The sequence below is a fragment of the Diabrotica virgifera genome, chromosome 2 (assembly GCF_917563875.1).
Source record: "Diabrotica virgifera virgifera chromosome 2, PGI_DIABVI_V3a".
NCBI lineage: Eukaryota > Metazoa > Arthropoda > Insecta > Coleoptera > Chrysomelidae > Diabrotica > Diabrotica virgifera.
The window spans coordinates 231,022,550-231,043,834 of NC_065444.1; the positions used below are offsets into that span (position 1 = coordinate 231,022,550).

General features: G+C 33.7%; 1 protein-coding gene across 5 annotated transcripts in view; it reads right to left on the bottom strand.

Moving 5' to 3' along the window:
- Positions 1–21,285, bottom strand: part of LOC126880481 (ATPase family AAA domain-containing protein 2-like) — a 168,646-nt gene that overhangs the window by 115,329 nt on the left and 32,032 nt on the right. For all 5 annotated transcript variants that reach the window (XM_050644343.1, XM_050644341.1, XM_050644345.1 and 2 more), the window contains 3 exons: positions 13,256–13,451; positions 9,545–9,683; positions 5,590–5,720 (listed from right to left, as the gene is read on the bottom strand). In XM_050644343.1, the coding sequence (XP_050500300.1) occupies positions 5,590–5,720; positions 9,545–9,683; positions 13,256–13,451 (466 nt within the window). The remainder of the gene's footprint in view (positions 1–5,589; positions 5,721–9,544; positions 9,684–13,255; positions 13,452–21,285) is intronic.

The window sequence follows — 21,285 nt, forward strand, 5'->3', positions numbered from 1 at the left end:
CGCTGCATCGGCGTATCTCGAAACATCGATAGTGTTCTGTCTGTGCGGAGACGGGAGCTGGTATACGAGGGTAGGTCAATAATTATTTTGTTACAATAATATTTAGACCAGGGCGGATCTGTGAAAAAAAGTCTATTTTTGGATGTGCGAGGTGGCATTCGGATTTTTGCAGATAAAGTTAGGTGACAACTTCAATAATAATAATTGACTTATGCTCCTTCTCAAATATGCCCGGAACATTAATAAAAAAATTAAAATATTTAAAAATTTCGAAAAACATCGATTTTTTTCTACTTTCTTTGCTTGTAACTTTAAAACGATTCATTTTGGAACAAAGTCGTACAGAAATAAAATAAAGATAATTGAATTTTGTATGATATACGACTGGTTAAAAATGTCTTAAGTGATTACCCTTCTGCAAAATAGCAATAGAAACAAAATAAGGGGCCAAAATAAGCCTGTTTTTATTCAATGTTTTTCAACCACTTTGGTTGCACTAAGAACCTTCATAATTCGCTTAGAAAATTCTTACAACATACTTAAGCCGTCCACCAAGTTTCATTAAAATCGACCTAATAGATTTTGCATAATAATTTTGCAATCTAAATTTTTTTAAAAAAGTTCAAATTTTTTAAAAGCATTCTAAACTAAAAGTAGATCATTTAGAAGTTTGCTAATTTTTTTACATCATATAAAGAGGCGCTCTACCTATCTAATACACGTTACAGAATTAAAATCGGATTATTTAAGCGGCCTCAGCACTGTTTTAAAGTTATAAATAATTTTTTCTACGGCCGTGCTAAAAGAGCCACTTTCACGCACGCATTTCGTTTCCGAAAGTTGCACTTACCCGCACGGCGTACGTGAAAGTAAATTTTCCCGCACGGCGTGCGGCAAAGTAAAATACCTTGTAATATGGCATTATAATATATTATAATACATGCAATAAACTAATATTTAGATATTATTTACTAATTTATTTCAAATTTAACTTATTGTGTTCATGTTTTAATGAAATTAACGCGATAATTTGATGAAATAAAATTATTTTGACATAATATTTAAGTCAGATCAGTAGACAATTACAATGGTTTTGAATCGTCGTCATGGAAACCAATATTGTCGTCGTGGTAACCCATTATATTGAAAGTTTGGTTTTGACAACCTTGTCAAAGAATTAATTTGTGTATTTTCACTTCTAAATAAAAATTGATATAACTCTATTTTTTGTGGCTTTTTTCCAAACGTACGGCCCTAGAAAAAATATTGTTCGTAACTCATGCGGAAAGTGTCTTCCCCACACTCGACTGCTTGCCCGAACTCCGCTATCGCGTCGTTCGGGTCAACGGCAGTCTCGTGCCTGAAAGTATCACTTTCCGCACTAGTTAGGAAAATAACTATTTTGGCTTATAAACAAATACAGTGAGGAAGTTTGAGTTGGAATAAATTCATTTTCTCGAGAATGGGCGTCTCTGGAGATAAATTCTGAAACAGGTCGATTTTTATTTTTAAATTCTAATTTTCATTCTAGTGACGTCATCCATCTGGGCGTAATGACGTAATCGATGATTTTTTTTTAAATGAGAATAGGGGTAGTGTGATAGCTCATTCGAAAGGCTACTCAATTTTGTATTCACTAATATAAACATAAACATACATTATTAATACAGGGTGCCCAAAAAATTTTTTTTAATTAAATTAATTGAGATAAAAAGAAAAATGTAGGTAATCTATTTAATGCAAAATACTTAAGTCGCTCATTCTCGAGAAAATGAATTTATTCCAACTCAAACGTCCTCACTGTATTTGTTTATAAGCCAAAAAATTGTTTATAACTTTAAAACAGTGCTGAGGCCGCTTTAATAATTCGATTTTAATTCTGTAAAGTGTATTAGATAGGTAGAGCGCCTCTTTATATGTAAAACAATTAGTAAACTTCTAAATGGTCTACTTTTTGTTCAGAAAGTTTTTAAAAAATTTGAACTTAAAAAAAAAATTTAGATTTCAAAATTATTATGCAAAATCTATTACGTCGATTTTAATGAAAGGACATCGCACACATCTTATGGAAAATATAATGTCACTCAAATTCAATAAAACTTATACGAATAGATTCGTTTTAAAGTAACGGTCAAATCTTATCATTGCGCCAACTCTTAATTACGTATAATTACGGCGCAAATTGCAATTACAGTTTATCGAAATCACATTTTTTGAGTCAGTAAAAGTGTCAGTTACCATCACTATTGCTCTGGGTGCTATTCAAAAGAGCTTAAAACCCCCGCTGGGCCTAAGCGGATTAGTGAAACTAATCCGCTGATTTAGGAGTACCGACAATTTGGGTGTTTTAAAATATTTTTTCTCTCTCTAACTTATGTACGTACCCATTTGATTTCAGATTTATTTATATCAATTTCTGCTCTTATTATTGAAAATATAGAGTTGGCGCAATGATAAGATTTGACCGTTAATTTAAAGCGAATCTATTCGTATAAATTTTATTGAATTTGAGTGACATTATATTTTCCATAAGATGTGTGCGATGTCCTTTGGTGGACGGTTTAAGTATGTTGTAACAATTTTCTAAGCGAATTACGAAGGTTCTAAGTGCAACCAAATTGGTTGAAACACATTGAATAAAAACAGGCTTTTTGACCCCTTATTTTGTATTTATTGCTATTTTGCAGGAAGGCTAATAATTTAAGACATTTTAAACCAGTCGTATATCATATAAAATTTAATTATCTTTATTTTATTTTTGTACGACTTTGTTCCAAAATAAATTATTTTAAAGTTATAACCAATGAAAGTAGAAAAAAATCGATGTTTTTCGAAATTTTTTATACTTCGAAATATTTTAATTTTTTTATTAATGTTCCGGGCATATTTGAGAAGGAGCATAAGTCAATTACAATAATTATTGAAGTTGTCACCTAACGTTATCTGCAACAATCCGAATGCCACCTCTCACATCCACCTCAAAACAGATCCGTCCTGGTCCAATTTGATAAACTTGCATTTATTATATTTACATACCCATATTATTTGTGCTTTGACGAAATAAAGAGTGAAAAAATAGAAAGTAAAAAATAAGTAAAAAGTATGGTAAGTAGTACAAGTATTCACAATAAAAAAATAATGTGCACAAAGAATTGCGAGAGACAATGAAGAATTTTATCAAGAAAGAACTAGAAGCTGAAAACAGTAGACGTAGCGAAAAATTTGAAGATAAAAAAACATGTTTAGTTGAGTTAAGTAGTAGAGAAGAAAAAACGGCAATTATTATGAAAAATAAAAATAAACGACGATATGACCAAAGTAAAAAGGGATATACACGCAAAAATCAGGAACTACGCAAAGGACAAAAGAACAAAACGAAAGCTTGGATTTCAAAAGATATTTGTCGAGAATGAAATATTTAAATAGAACCGAGAAAAAGACAGACTGAAGAAAATAAGCAAAGATAGTTAAAAAAAACTAGGAAATAGAATAGAAAGTGACAAAGCAACGGTAACGACAAGGCATGGAAAAAGAATATTAGTATTTTCGAAGTCAAACAATAACACCCCGTTCACATGGCAAGCGCTTAATGCGTGTTTTGATAACGCGCGATTACAACTACATACATTTTATTTGAGCCCGTTCACATGCCAACGCACGTTTTAAGTCATTAAAACGCGGGCTGGCATGTGAACGGCCTCAAATAAAATGTATGTAGTTTTACATTTTATTTGAGCCCGTCCACATGCCAACGCACGTTTTAAGTCATTAAAACGCGCGATAGCATGTGAACGGCCTCAAATAAAATGTATGTAGGTGTAGTCGCGCGTTATCAAAACACGCATTAAGCGCTTGTAATGTGAACATGGCCTTATTAGGCTCGCATGCAATTTCCCCTTGTTGATATATACTCCTAGTGACGAGTATATATCACATCATTATTATATTTGGTGAGATGGTAAATGGTAACTGACGTCTGTCATAATATTGGAGGTTAAATATAATGTCAAATTATTGTTTTCAAATTATATTTTATTTATTTAGTGTATACATATTTGACTGGTCGATGAGGTTCGTAATAGTCTTGTTGTATGGTAGATTTAGTTTGGCGATACTTTTAAGCAATGTTGCTGGCTAAATGGGCTAAATCCCAAAGGCCATAAAAGAAGAAGAAAAAAAAATAAACAAACAAAAATCTGACATAACCTTATATAGACATGACTTTGACACTTAAGTATATTACAGATAGTTATCTTTGTTTCACACTCTTATAGACAAAGAGAAACCGTGTAGCCAATAGCTGCTGTAGTAAATATATACATATATGTATGTTTTTTATTTAGCAACAGCGCTTTCCTGCTAAACTTAACGGTAGCGAAAAAACTAATATATCGTCGGTGATGTGACAATACATCTTATCTGCTTTTTCATGAATTTTGTAAGTGAGATTTCAAACTTTTTTTAGGGTTACCTCCTGTTTTCATATATGTAAGCTTTGACTTGTTTTGTAGTAAATAAATAGTTGAATTTACTACAAAACAAGTCAAAAAATATATGAAAACAGGAGATTACCTTAAAAAAGTTTGAAATCTCTCTTACAAAATTCATGAAAAAGCAGATAGGTATTGTCACATCACCGACGATATGAGGAAAAATTTGTTGAATTTATTTCAACAGATATTTATCGAGAATGAAATATGGAAATAGAATCCAGAAAAAGACAGACTGAAGAAAATAAGAAAAGATAGTTAAAAAAACTAGCAAATAAAATAGAAAGTGACAAAGCACCGGTAACGACAAGGCATGGGAAAGGAAAACGAGAAGAACATAGTGTATCAAAAAATAAACAGTTTAACAAAGGAAAAATATATATAAATAGTAACGTGGAATATTGGGGTTGTTTGATGAAGGAAAGCTATAACACTAGGCTGCAAAAGTAAATAAATACAAATTTTATAGCCTTATAGGAAATTAAGAAGCTTAGGCAAATTGGACTTGAAATAGAAAACTATAATATTTTCTTTAATAATGGGGGTACAAAAAAAATAAGGTATGGAACAGTTTTTCTAATAAAAAATTAAAGGAGTTAATTGTTGAGTTTAAAACAATTTCAGAAAGATTTTGTCTAAGAATTTCAAGAAAAGAATTTTAAAAGATTTCACTTTTGAATATACACACACCATCAGAGGAAAGGAGTGCAGAAATGAAAGAGGGATTTTACAGAGGGATTTGGATAAAGCATATGGGAAGATAAATGATATGATCTGAAAGTAGTATTAGGGGACGCAAACGTAAAAATTTAAAGGGAAGAAATCTATGTACCTACGATAGGTAAATACAGTTTGCACCAGACAACAAATAATAATAATGGTCACATCCTAATAGAATTTTTGGTTGTTAAGAACACTTACTTTCAACGCAAAGATATTCACATGTAAAGGCATATGGAAATCTCCTATTGGAAAATAAACCAGATCGACTGTGAACTTATTCAAAGAATGCAATTTTTTCTTTACAACTATTAACATTGCCGAGATCGTGAAACTCGGACATTAAAGTAAATTTAAAGAAAATTAATACAAAATTTACCTTCACTGTCAGAGTTAAAATGTGATGGTGAAAGTGAATCAGCATAGCACTTTTGTCTTACTGGTCTAAGCGATAGAGCTGTACGTCTTTGCATTCGATTCATTCGAATTAGATGCCTAGTTCTGCTACCCCTAAAAATAATAAATGTAAATTTATGTATGTTAAATAGGAAATATACCAATAACACCTACAGGTGTCGTTTGAAAATCACGAAACTTGTTCTCCGTATTATTTTATGGGCTGGAGGCTTGGACATTAAAGACATATGTTTCGGACAGATCAGATGCGTTCGAGTTATGGGCATACAGAAGGATATTAAGAATAAGTTGGGTGGATAGTCACGAATATCGAGGTGTTGAGAAGAATGAGAAAAGAGGGGTTTTAAATACAATTAAAGTTAGATCTGGGACATGTCATGAACAGCGAGCGTTATAACTTATTGCAGTTATTAATACAAGGAAGGTTAAACAATTTGAGATCTTGATTTAACTGCATTTCTACTGATCTCTTTAGAGCAGCGGTATCAAAAGTGTGAATTCCTATGATGGTTGCCGACCTTCTTGGAGGAGATGGCAGATGAAGAAAAAGAAGAAGTACTAGAGAATAAATATATGATTGGTAATTATTGCGTTATCTGTATCTGAGGTGTTGATACATTATTAGACTTAAGCAAATATGCAAATTGCATATTATGCATAAAAGATAAATGCATAAAGTGCATATAATTTGAAATTTTTAATTTTGTTTTATAATCTCTTGGTATTCAAATTTTTGGTATCGGGACTAATAAAAGATAACGGATTATACATAATTTTGTCACGTTTTGTCCTTGATACAAGGGTTCCAAAATCTGCCAGTTTATATCACTAGGTAAACATTTTTAGTTTGATGGTCCTTTTCACTTTTGTTGTAAAATAAGCCGTGAACACCTGTGTTCAGTCTCATTCATAAAATCAAACCATAGTTTCGTTCAGAAAACTATTACCCAATTGGATTCCTCCAAATTATCATTGTTAGACAGTACATTTTTAATAAAAGAATTTCAATCATTGTGTCAAAACGTTAAAGGTAATACATATTTGAAAGAAAACTTTCTAAACATTTTCCAACCACCATGGAAAAAACAGTGGTTACCAGGTTCTTTCTGAAATGGTTCAAGTAGTAGTTTGAACATTATTTTCCGAACCACTTAATTTAGAGCAAACTATTATGGTGAATTTGAAAAATGCTCCAGTTACATCAGTTGATGTCGAAAGAAATTTTTCTATGTACTCAGATAGAAGCCATAATATGTTTCTGTTAGAAAAAAAACAGCATTTGATAATTTTGTTGTTACCACAATTCGAAATAATATCATTATTTGTTAAAATATTTAAATATTTAATTACATAAGCTTAGTTTATAAAATATATACACATGTTAATTAATACAACATGTGAAGATATTTTAAATATTTTTGTAAATTTAAAAAATGTTGTAAATATTTTTTTATTACATGTATATTTTCTAGATAAACTTGCATATTTTTGGGTAAAATACTGCATATTTATGCGCATATTTCATACCCTTTTATTTGCATATTTGCCTAAGTCTATACATTATAGTAATATTTTCAGGCAGCCTTACCAGGCTCTCAATGAACCTCACTCACACATATGCAATTTTTAAAATGTTTACATTAATCTTTGGTTAAGAATTCTACAGAACTTAGTCCATTGATTTCAAAGAGAATACATACTTTGGATTGAACTGAGTATGCTCAAACCCACATGTTGGAACGATATGTTGACAATTCGCGATTGAAACGGAATATAGAGGGCAGGTCGAATGCAAGAAAATGGCCGATATAAATGGTATAAACAAACATTCAATTGAGGAATAGAACAATACCGATTTGATTTAAAATATTTTAATGTACTCATAATGCTGAAATTTACTAAAAATTTCTTAATAGTGACCAAATTCCATTCAAATCAACAATTTTCTGGTTTATTTATACCACTTATAGTAGTTTAAATTTATTCCACCAGAGGTCAGCTACTTTGTTTTTCATCGCGAATACATTCGTCACTTGACCACACGGCAGATATGCTTTGGTATCTTTTCAAACCCATCTGAATGCAGCGGTAGGATTACGCGGCTGAGATCATAAAAACAGTTGCAAGCGCAATCGATTTAAGACCGCGATCGATGATATTTGTAAGTTGGTTTCATCTTTATTATCATATCTGAATCTAGTGTACGAGGGTAATTGGTAAAAAAAAAATCCACATGCCGCTGAGAAAGAGTGCGACGTGCTGGGAGAAATCTGGCAACACTGCCACACATCAACTTTCCCTATCTCTTACCCCACCACTTTCGTCTCGCTGCATTGCTCAGTATCAGCCTAGCAGCCTTCGAAGATTGATATCTCGGTCGCTGTTATCGCCAAGGTAATTGGCGGGAGAACGTGCTGAGAGAAATCTGGCAACGCTGCCACACATCAACTTTCCCGATCTCTTACCCCACCACTTTCGTCTCGCTACATTGCTCAGTATCAGCCTAGCATCCTTCGAAGATTGATGTCCCGGTCGCTGTTATCGCCAAAGTAATTCATAAAAAAAGATTGCAACGTGCTGGGAGAAATCAGGCAACACTGCCTTACACATCAACTCTCTTACACCACCACTTTCGCCTCGCTGCATTGCTCAGTGTCGGCCTAGGAGCCTTCGAAGATGGAAGTCACGGTCGCAGTTACCTCCAATGTGAAATACATGCTGTGATACGTTTTTTAAATGCACAATGAATTTCATCTATTGACATGAATCGTCAGTTAATCGAACTTTATGGGTAAAAGTGCATATCTGTTCAACATGTTCGCAAATGGTGTAGAGAATTCAGTGAAGACCGAACGGAAATTCACGATGAATCTGAACCATTTGCGAACCATTTTTTCCGACCATTTGCGAACGTGTTGAAGAGATAATATATGCACTTTTATCCATAAACTTCGATTAACTGAATATAAATAGGTGAAATCCATTTTGCATTTAAAAAACGTATCAAAGCATGAATTTCACATTGGCGGTATCAGTGACCGGGACCTCCATCTTCGAAGGATGCTAAGCCAATACTGAGCAATGCAGCGAGGCGAAACTGGTGGGATGAGAGAGAGGGAGAGTTAATGTATAAGGCAGCGTTGTCAGATTTCCCCCAGCACATCGCACTCTTTCTCAGCGGTATAGGGAACCTCTTTTTACGAATGACCCCCGTACTACGTTTGATGATGTTTAATGGTGCTGCATTTTGAAAGTTCCACAGTATAGAAGATAATTAAGGCTACCTTCTACACTTGGATCTTCTTTAATTACAAATTTAATAATTCCTTGAAAAACAAACATTATTAGAAAATTATCACATTTACAAAATATCAATCATTTTACGTATACTGAATTCGCTCTACCGAGATTCACTTTGACACATTCGGAATAGGAAACATACAACACAAAAATTCCTACCTCACATTATTAACTGCTAAAATCAACTTAATATTTCATTAAAAAAAAGAAGAATTATAAGAAATAGTGGGAGTGTCTACTAATCTCATAAAATTTTGTGGAGTTTATTTCTACAAAATATTTTTATTTTGTACAATAAATAATTTTCTCATTTGTTATCAATACATTATAATGGTGTAAATAAATAATTATTAATTGGCGTAAGGTTTATGTCTGTTTACTATTAATAATATTGGCTATGAGCAGGTGCGTTGGTTGTGTAGTAATCTCCAGTCACTTCTGACAACTGAACTTCCCAAAAAAGAAATTACTAACGTCAGTGTCAAAGTGAATCTTGATAGAGCGAATTCAGTATATCTAAATTATTTGAAATAAGTGGACCAATTTCCATTGTGACACTACCGAGGTCTCTCGGCACGTTCTCAATATATTATGATCTTTTCAATCATCGTACTTACCTAACAGCATATAGTCCTTCTTCAGAATCGTGGCCCCTTTCATAAACATCAGCATCACGGTGCATGGTATGCGAAAACAACTTTAAAGTTCTTCTATCATCTAGGGATATTCTCTTATGACTACTACGTAATGGACGGGCTAAAATATAACACAAAATACATATAAGCCAACGAGTATGCACACATAGGCATTAATTAATTGTAATAAGTGCGTCGGATAAAGGTAATGCGAGACCAATTTTGGGATGTAAGGGATTGTGATGCGCAATATATAGCTTCTCCAATCAAAATGTCAACCTCACCTGCCCGTGTGATGATCTTGATTCTGATCATCCGGTGCATCCTGCTTGACAACAAACGAGGCTCTAGGCTCTGGCGTCCGAGTGATTGCCGGTATAATGGGTATAAGCAAGCCCCCCACTTACTGACCAACGGCTTTGGGCCGACGAGTTGGTAAGTGGTAGGGCACTCTTTTGTCCTGGAATTGAGAAATTGATTCCGAAGGCGGACGAACTATAAATTAGTGAACGGCATAAGGATGCAGAAAGCAAAGGAGAACTACTGCATTAAAGGCCTTTTGGTACTCCTAGTTTTAACTATCATGGCTGTAAATATTTTAAGTCAAAACATTAATGATCATGGATCTCGGAACCCAAGATCCGGCAAGAGAGGACAATCTCAAGACTGCAGGGCCTCTCAGGTCGTTAATATGCGAAATCCTTGCAAAATAGCCACATGGAACGTCAGAAGCATGTTTGAGTCAGGTAAAATATATAATGCCATAAAAGAAATGAAAAGAATGCAAATCAGCATCCTCGGAATAAGTGAAATGCGGTGGCCGGGATCAGGAGTATGTAACGTAGATGGATATCAAGTGTACCATGCCGGAAATATCGATGCCAATTACTATAATGGAGTTGCAATCGTAGTAGCAAAACACTTAGCTCAATCAGTATTAACTTATATCCCCATATCTGACAGAGTACTGCTAGTAAAATTTAGTTCAAAGCCGTTCATTACCAATGTAATTCAGGTCTATGCCCCAACATCATCCAGTGATGAAGACAAATTAGAAGCATTTTACAAAGATCTCACTGATGCTCTAGATCTTGTCAAAGCAGCAGAAAATACCATAGTCATCGGAGATTTTAACGCTAAAGTCGGTAAAGGAAGCTGTTTGAACATTGTGGGGGATTATGACTTGGGAAACAGAAACGAACGTGGAGATAGACTTGTTCAGTTCTGTCAAGAACACGATTTCATTATATCGAATACTCACTTTAAACTACCACCGAGAAGACTCTACACCTGGAAGTCAAATGCAGAATCAGAGGACAAAATTATTAGGAACCAAATCGACTTCATTCTAATAAAAAATCGATTTAGAAACTGCATCAAATCAGTTAAAACTTATCCAGGTGCTGACATTGGGTCTGATCACAATCCAATAGTAGCTGTAACCCAATTAAAATTAAAAAAGGTGATCAAAAAGAAGTCTCGCAAAAATATTGATACAGCCCAATTACAAGACGAGAAAGTTAAGGAATCAGTTCAAAGGCAACTGAACGAAAATTTAATTTGGGAAAATATCAGTGAGAATGTCGATGAGGGCTTAAATAAAATCGTAACAACAGTAAAAGAAATCTGTGTGAGAAATTTACAAGGCAGGTCAAAGCTAAAAAAGCAGGCTTGGATGACAGAAGACATATTGGATTTGATGGAACAACGGCGATTAGCGAAAAACAACGAAACACTTTATAACAGCATACAAAAAGAAATTCGACGTAAAATACGAGAAGCAAAGAGTCAACATCTAGCCAAACAGTGTCAAGACATTGAAGAACTTGAAAACAAATATGACATGTTTAACATGTATAAAAAAGTGAAAGAAGCGGCTGGTATCTTCAATAAGAAACAAACTGCATTGCTACAAGATGAACATGGTAAAGTAATATTCGAAGTAGAGGACAAACTTAAAGAATGGGAAAATTACGTTACGAACCTATTCGAAGACGATAGGAGTAGTTCACCACCCGATATTACTAACTGCGACGGACCCCTAATAACACGCTCTGAGGTAATAAAAGCCATACAATCATCAAAATATGGCAGAGCGACTGGTCCTGATGAAATTCCAACTGAAATATACAAGCTTATAAATGATAGCAATGTTTTAGAGGCTATAACTTCGTTTTTCAATACCATTTATACCAGCGGACAACTTCCTAATGGCTGGTCTAATTCACTGTTTATAGCTCTACCTAAGAAGACAACAGCAAAAATCTGTGCTGATTATAGAACCATCAGTTTGTTAAACCATTTATTGAAAATTTTTCTGAAGGTAATACATGGTCGTATCTACAATAAATGCGAGGAATACCTGGATGACACACAGTTTGGTTTCCGTAACGGGTTTGGAACGAGAGAGGCATTGTTTGGAATGAACGTACTTTCTCAAAGATGTCGAGATATATCTGTAGACATATACTGTTGTTTTATCGACTTCCAAAAGGCATTTGATCGTGTTAAGCACTCTACATTGATCGAAGCTCTAAAGGACATAGGCTCGGACGGCAGAGATGTTCGAATAATTGCAAATTTATATTGGAATCAAACAACATCAGTTTTAGTAGATGGTGTAGAATCGCAGGCTCTTAAAAAAAAAGAGGAGTACGGCAGGGATGCCTCTTGTCACCACTGCTTTTCAACGTTTACTCCGAAAGAATTTTCAGAAAAGCTCTTTCTGAAAAACAAGAAGGAATACTTGTCAACGGTGAAGTCATCAATAATTTGCGATATGCGGACGATACAGTAGGTACTCCTAGCTTCTAGTCAAGAAGATCTGCAAACACTACTTGATAGTCTCGTTGAGAGTTGTAGGGAGACAGGTCTGGATCTGAACATACGGAAAACCAAAATACTTGTAATAAGTAAACAGCAGCATATAAAACCGTCTATATATGTAAATAATACCAAACTTGAGCAAGTTGATAAAATCGTTTACCTTGGACAGCAACTAAATTGTAACGCAGAAAGTCACGGCGAATTTAGATCTAGGATAGAGCAGGCTAGAGCCGCTTTTAGAAGGATGTCCAAGGTGTTATGTAACAGAGACCTAAAATTGGCATTGAGGATCCGGCTACTTCGCTGCTACGTGTTCTCGGTCTTACTTTATGGTGTCGAGTCCTGGACTGTGAATAAAATCGATCTAAATCGCCTTGAGGCTTTCGAAATGTGGTGCTATAGAAGAATTTTAAAAGTTTTCTGGGTGGAGAAGATTCGAAACTCCCCAATACTAGAACGTCTCAGCAAGACTACTGAGATCATAAAAAGCATCAAGCGGAGAAAGCTGGAGTACTTCGGACATGTAATGAGAGGTCCCAAATATAGGTTGCTACAAAATATTATGCAAGGAAAAATAGCATGCAAACGCAGTCCAGGACGAAGAAGAACCTCATGGTTGAAGAACTTGCGAGATTGGTATGGTGTTGATACAAGCATGCTATTTAGGGAGTGAATATATTTAAGATAGCTATGATGAAGAAGAAGAAGAGACCAATTTCGCAACCTAACCTCAAGTCCTCAAATGCCATTACCCGCTCAACCCGAGGAAACAATGTGATAATGGACATTCAAGTAAATCAAGATCACTTCTTTGTACATTAAAAATAGGGTGAGCAAGTAATTCGGTAGTCACTGTAGAATACTTACTTTTATATTTGCTCGGGGGATAAAATCTGCTCCTTAACTGTCTTGGAGGTAAGTTGCTCGGTGGGTTTAAAGATGATTTTGGTTCTTCTTCGGCATTGCAAGATGATTCTCTACCGCCCGATTCATCACTTTCGCTCTCGTGACTGCTTGAATTACCACTTCTCTCTTGTTTCGGATTAATAAGCCGAAGGCTACCCTAGAAATAGTATTAAAGAAATATGTTTTAGTCACTAATTCGTAGGTAATACATAAATGGATTAAAGTAATTATTTAATAAACTTAAATACGAGGGCGTGTTAATAAATCCGAGACTTTTTTAATGAAACACAGGTGTTTATATAAAAAGTTATTTTATTTTTCAACATAGTCCCCTCTACTTTAGTCTCTATACACTTAGTCCAACGTTGTTCCAATTTTTATCCCTTAAGAAAAATATGATTTATCAAGGTCATCACAATACGCACTTGTTTGTGAGATAATTTCGTCGTTGGAGTCAAATCTCTTTCCGCCGAGCCACTTTTTCAAGTTTGGGAATAAAAAAAGTCACTCGGGGCTAAATCTGGAGAATCACGGTAGTCTCCTATCGACGGCTGCCAAACACAAAATAATGGCGCAGCTTATTCAAATTTAGACCGGAGTTAATTGAGAGTTGCCTGCTGACAGTAGCAGTGTTGCCATTTCAATTAAGAGGGGGGAAATTCAAAAAGTCAAGGAATTATTGACCGGCCCTCGTAGTAAAGACATTTCGTAGCTTATAAATTCGTTTTCTTTTACGCGATAGTGCAGTATTACCGACTAAAACTTGAGCACACCTTTCCGCGTATCGCAATAACAGTCTTATCCTCTTTCACTCTGTAGCCCTGCAATAAATATTGATGCAAGTGTAAACGCGGCTTGTACGGCTGACAAACTGAACGCAGCTGACAGTTCTGTTGACATTTTATTTTTTAATCAAACGTTATTCGCGTTCAAAAATTGCAATTTCTCGATTTTTTGAAAGTTCCACCGCGTTTATCTCGAAAACTATGCATTCTACGAATAAACTTGTAAGAACATTTTTTGCTTAGAATTACCCAAGAAATACAAAAAAATGTTTTATTTTTGCGAAAAACCGATGTTATGTAATTCGTCAAGTTCTTTGTTTATAACAATCTTATCGACATCCGGATCAACTGTTACCCAAAAAATTCGTGTTATACGGGTCAAAATACATAAAAAATTTGGGTAAGTCCATCTAAATAAAGGAGCCCGTAGCACCCCCTCCTGGCCACAGCACTAATTTGTTTATAAGCCAAAAAATTGTTTATAACTAGTGTGACCAACTCCAACTTAGTCGAATTCGGGACAAGACTGAAAAAACTACCTAAAATCCGGGACTTTTCAATGAAAATCGGGCCATTTTTTTTGAAATATAAAACTTTAATATCATCATTTTATTTGACATTTTTATGTTGACAAAAATTGTTTTGATAAAATGGGTTGTAATAATTATTACATTTTTGTTTTTTGACTTCTTTTGTTTTTGACTTTTCGACTTTCAAGCCGGAAATCGTTCTCAAAAAACGAAAAATTAGAAAATCAACTAATGTTGGATTTCCATGTAAATTAAACCTTGGGTTAAAATACAATTTTTTGATAGTCATGTTTTTAAATCGTCTCTTCAGAAGACGATAATTACAATAAAGAAACCGGAAAAAGTCCAGAGTTTGAATTTTTGTAGAACTATAATACGACGATATAAAATGCATGTGTTTTGGATGTGGTATTAGTATAAAAGTCTAGAAATTGTCGACTTTTTTTCGTCCCACCAATTCAATTTGATGTGATTCTTAGAAGAATGATGTATTAAAAATTTCAATATGGAATTTTACCAAAACGTTGAAAATTCGGATGGCCCGGAAGCCTTGTCCGGGACGCCGGGACACGACTTCGTAATTCGGGCCATGTCCCGGATTTTTCGGGCCAGTTGGTCACACTATTTATAACTTTAAAACATTGCTGAGGTTGCTTAAATAATCCGATTTCAATTCTGTAAAGTGCATTTGGTAAGTGTTGTACTTCTTTATATGTAAAAAAATTGACAAATCTTTGTATGTTCTAGTTTTTGTTGTGCAAGATTTTAAAAAATTTTAATTTTTTAAAAAAAGTTTAGATTGCAAAATTATTATGCAAAATCTAGTAAGTCAATTTTAATGAAATTTGGTGTACGGTTTTAGCACATTACAAAAATTTTCTAAGCGAATTAGGAAGGTTCCAAGTGTAACCTAAGTGATGCAAAATCATTGAATAAAGACCGGCTTGTTTTGCCCCCTTATTTTATATTTATTGCTATTTTGAAGCAAGGGTGATAAATTAAGACATTTTTAACCAATCGCATCTGATAGAAAATTTAATTATCTTTGTTTTATTCCTATACGACTTTGTTCTAAAATGAATAGTTTTTAAGTTATAAGCAAAAAAAGTAGAAAAAAAAACGAAATTTTTTGAAATTTTTAAATATTTTATTTTTTTTTTATTAATGTTCCGGGCATATTTGAGAAGGAGCATAATTCAATTATTATTAACGAAGTTATCACCTAACTTTATCCGCAAAAATCTGAATGCCACCTCTCACATCCACCTAAAAACATATCCTTACTAGTCTATAGTGGCCCAATTTTTTCCAATTCTACTATAAGCATCTCCGAAGTTTAAATATCTAACCAATTTGGTACAACGGAAAGATCTAGGTCCTAATGAAATTCCTCCTAACTTATTGAAATATTGCAGTATTGTATTAGCTCGTCCTTTATAATATGAATGAATCATTATCATTCATCAGGTAAATTCCCAAGGTACTGGAAGTCAGTTATAAATAACACCAATTTATACAAGCGGTAATAAGCATGGCATAAAAAAACTATGGTTCTATACATACCTATATTAAGCAATACATATTCCCAAACTGTTTGAAGCGATACTAACCCAACATATCATTGGTGCTTAGGCACAGAATAGCTTGGTAACAGGATGGCCATTACAGTGGCAGATCAACAGAGGCCGACCTTCTATATTTTGTTAGTTATATAACACAAAGTCAACATAACCATGAAGATCGCCAACATACGGAACGGATAGGCACTTTAAGAAGAAGATATAACACAGGTCATAGAAATGGTTTACTAAGTTGATGCTACATATTTATACGGACTTATCAAAAGCTTTTGACAGGGTCGACCATGAGCTTCTATTAACTAAACTAAAAAATGTTGGTATCACTGGATCGTTATTAAAATAACTTAGGGAATATATTACCGAAAGAAAACAAATTGTGCGTGTCAACAATGTTATGTCTAATGAAATTTCTGTAATCTCCTGATGAAAAAACAAAAATAAAAATTTGAAGATGGCACTGTATATGTAAGTACAAAAAAGAAGTTTGAATAAACCTTTGCATAACTGTCTAAATACTAAATCTAAAATAATAAAAAAAAATCAGCGAAATCGGTTAATCTGTTCACGAAAAAATCAACTATGAAAATGAGCATAATTTTCTATACCCCTAACTTATGCCCCGCAGTGTATATGAGATCAACACTTTAAGTCTATTTCGAACAAATCCTCCACTGTAAACTATTCCGTAGTTTTGCGATGAAATAGTAATCTTCGAATAGAGGATCTTTACAATGCTTTTCGGTTGTTTGTTTGTATTGGACCACAGTTCTGTCCTTATACTTTACACATAAAAAGAATAAGAAAACGATAATACACGACCTTATTTATATTTCCACCTGATTGCTGAAATGAAAATAGTACCTAATTAGACCAATAAGGATCTGTTTTTAAGTGGATGTGAGAGGTGGCATTCAGTTTTTGGCGGATAAAGTTAGGTGATAACTTCGTTAATAATAATTGATTGATGCTCCTTCTCAAATATGCCCGGAACATTAATAAAAAAATTCAAATATTTAAAAATTTCGAATAACATCGATTTTTTTCTAATTTTTTTGTTTATAACTTTAAAACGATTCATTTTGGAACAAAGTCGTATAGGAATAAAACAAAGATAATTAAATTTTCTATCAGATGCAATTGGTTAAAGATGTCTTAATTTATCACCCTTGCTGTAAAATAGCAATAAATATAAAATAAGGGGGCAAAACAAACCTGTCATTATTCAATGATTTTCCATCACTTAGGTTACACTTGGAACCTTCCTAATTCGCTTAGAACATTTTTGTAATGTGCTAAAACCGTACACCAAATTTCATTAAAATTGACTTACTAGATTTTGCATAATAATTTTGCAATCTAAACTTTTTTTTTTAAATTAAAATTTTTTAAAATCTTGCACAACAAAAACTAGAACATACAAAGATTTGTCAATTTTTTTACATATAAAGAAGTACAACACCTACCAATGTACCAATTGAAATCGGATTATTTAAGCAACCTCAGCAATGTTTTAAAGTTATAAACAATTTTTTAGCTTATAAACAAATTAGTGCTGTGGTTAGGAGGGGGTGCTACGCGCTCCTTTATTTAGATGGACTTACTCAAGATTTTTATGTATTTTTTGACCCGCAGAACACGATTTTTTTGGGTAACAGTTGATCCGGATGTCGATAAGATTGTTATAAACAAAGAACTTGAGGAATTACATAACATCGATTTTTCGCAAAATAAAACATTTTTTTGTATTTCTTGGGTAATTCTAAACAAAAAATGCTCTTACAAGTTTTTTCGTAGGATACATAGTTTTCGAGATAAACGCAGTGGAACTTTCAAAAAATCGAAAAATTGAAATTTTTGAACGCGAATAACTTTTGATTAAAAAATAAAATAGCAATTCTGCTGACAGCATTTGAAAGTTTAAGTAAAATTATACCGGTTTTAATTATTTGCATTGCTAAAAATTAGTTTTTTTTATTATTAAACAAAACTATTTGTTTATAAGCCAAAAAATTGTTTATAGGTTTAAAACATTGCTGAGGCCCCTTAAATAATCCGATTTTAATTCTGTAAAGTGTATTATATAGGTAGAGCACCTCTTTATATGTAAAAAAATTAGCCAACTTCTAAAAGGTCTACTTTTTGTTCAGAAAGATTTTAAAAAATTTGAACTTTTTTAAAAACATTTAAATTGCAAATTTATTATGCAAAATCTATTAGGTCGATTTTAATGAAATTTGGTACACGGTTTAAGTATATTACAAAGAATTTCCTAAGCGGATTACTAAGGTTCTAAGTGTCACCAAAGTGGTTAAAAACATTGAATAACAACAGGCGTATTTTGCCCCCTTATTTTGTATTTATTGCTATATTGCAGAAAAGGTAATAAGTTAAGACATTTTTGACCAGTCGTATATCATACAAAATTCAATTTTCTTCATTTTATTTCTTTACGACTTTGTTCCAAAACGAATCGTTTTAAAGTTATAAGCAAAGAAAGCAGAAAAAAATCGACGTTTTTCGAAATTTTTAAATATTTGAATTTTTTTATTAATGTTCCGGGCATATTTGAGAAGGAGCATAAGTCAATTATTATTATTGAAGTTGTCACCTAACTTTATCTGCAAAAATCCGAATGCCACCTCTCACATCCAAAAATAGACGTTTTTTCACAGATCCTTACTGGTCTAAATATATTTAATTCAAGTTTCAGTTTTAAGTTTATAATTGGTGCTAAGAAATTGTCACACAGGTCCTCGCTCACTTGTCTGGATCAGCACACAACGGAACGTACCACGACGATCGGCAATTTAATATCTTCGTGTATTCAAATGACTCAGCGCATACTTTACGAAAACGGACAATATAGATTCACACCGAAACCCCCCGAAATCTTGAAAAATAATATTTTCGCCGTTAGAGTGTAGCATAGCGACTTGAGGCGGATTGTATATACAGTAGACTCCCTCTATAACGAGAACTGAAATGACGGAGTAATTACCTCGTTATAAGCGGATCTCGTTATATCAGACAACAAAAATATTGAAATGTTTTGATGCCCCTTACGTAGTTTATTAGGTGTCGATGGTCGACCTGAACAATGAGACTTCGTACCATCGTAAATTGTAAATTTCCTACAATATTCAATATCGGTCGATAGATACACCGGAGGAAGTTTATTACAGGCGGTGGAGTTTGGGCATTTCTATATACAGGCAGTTGGGGTATTTATTTATAGCCATTACTGCGCTAAAGCAGGTAAAGAAACATATTCTTCGATTTCATTTTTGCTCGTTATAACCAAATATGCCTCGTTATAGAGGTGTTATAGTTCAATAGCAATTTCATAGGACATCTAGTGTACCTCGCTATAAGCGAAACCTCGTAATATCTTTCTTTGGAAACTATAAATTAGCCGCTTTTTAAAGTGAAAGAATTGAGTGGCCGTTTACCAAAAGCTGATATGTCCCACTTTCGATATTTTTCAGAAGAGCAAATTCAAATGTCCACGATGTCTATAAAATATTTAGAAATAGTACATAATATCATATTTTGTCGGTCTTGACGGTCCAGTTGGCTGAGGCACAGTCGATCGACAAGTTTACTGGATTTGCGATCGCTGGTTCGAGCCTCAGCTAGGTCATGAAATTAATAAAAGGCCAACGCAGTAGTATAAAACTCAATAGAGTCTACGGCTTGGTCTGGAATAAACTGGCGTCTGATCGGCCTATGGAGGAGCGGTACGGCAAGGGATAAGGGCTTGCGGCTTGGTCATACTCCTCCATAGATCCCTACCGAAGGACGTTGACGCCTTAGAACGGTGTTTCAAAACAAAAACATATATTTTTGAGTTTAATGTTTATACGGCTATTTGTGTGAGTTGACATATAAGAAAAAACTGAAAAGTACCAAAAATGGACATATCTGCTTTTGACAAATGACCACTGAATTAAATGCTGTAATTTTTTTGAGATCAATTTTTATAATACTTTTTATAATACTAAGAGTTCTTGATATTTTTCGTAACTCATTTTGAAGTATTGATAAAATTTGTCTTGATAATCGATTAAATTAGGAAATAAGGTAGCAAATTCACTTTCATTGTTTCGCTTTTTACAAATTTCATGCACCCATTCATTAAGCTTCCTTTTAAAAGTTTATTTTTAGTGTAGGAAACAGATGTTGAACCTCGCAAAATGGACACGAGTCCGGTTTTATTTTTTTTCTGGTATCTCAAGGGGTGCTTATTATAAGACTAACTTTTTCTTAAAAAATTTCGCCCCGGAACCCCCCCTTTTCATCCCTCTAAAGGGATAATTTGTGGTTTTTGCGAAACGTAGCCATTCCTGTACGTTTTGCAAAAAATTTACTTAATAGTAAAATGAAGAGGACTATATTTCCTACTATTTATTTCCGGACAGCATATATCTATCACCCACCGTTTAGCGCCCCAAAGTTCACAAGTTTTTAAAAAAGATATTTAAAAAAAAATTATTCTTCCCTACCTGTAATGAAAATTAAGAAGAAACCCTGGGGAGATTAATCACATAGAAGTGGCTGATTTTTTGGTATAGGTTTCATTTAATGGCAATTGCCCGTTTTTTAATTACAGGGTGTTACATTTTAAACAACCCCTTTTTATACCATCTGAACCGCCTATGCTAGAGTAAAAAAACTTTCAGCGATTATCCATGTACAGTGGAACCTCGATAACTCGGATTAATCGGGACCGCGGCCGATCCGGGTTATCGAAAATCCGGGTTAGCCGGAGAATATGGTAAAAATTAATAAAATACGGTATACAGTAATACCTCGCACTTTCAGCGATTATCCATGTACTGGTGTTATTTACAAATTTCTATAATACACCCCCATTTTTTTCCGGAACCACTCCCAAAAAAAAAATGAGAATTAATAAAGAAAATTATTTTCTTGGAATCATTCACACACCAGGCCCTTTATTAAAATGCTTCATATATCATTTTGTGCACGTTCTTATTACCCATGCATGGACACCAAAATTGATTTTTTAATGCAACCCCTGTAGCCAAAAAAAAATAAATAAAGAGGGCTGTAAAAAAAATAAATAAATAAATAAA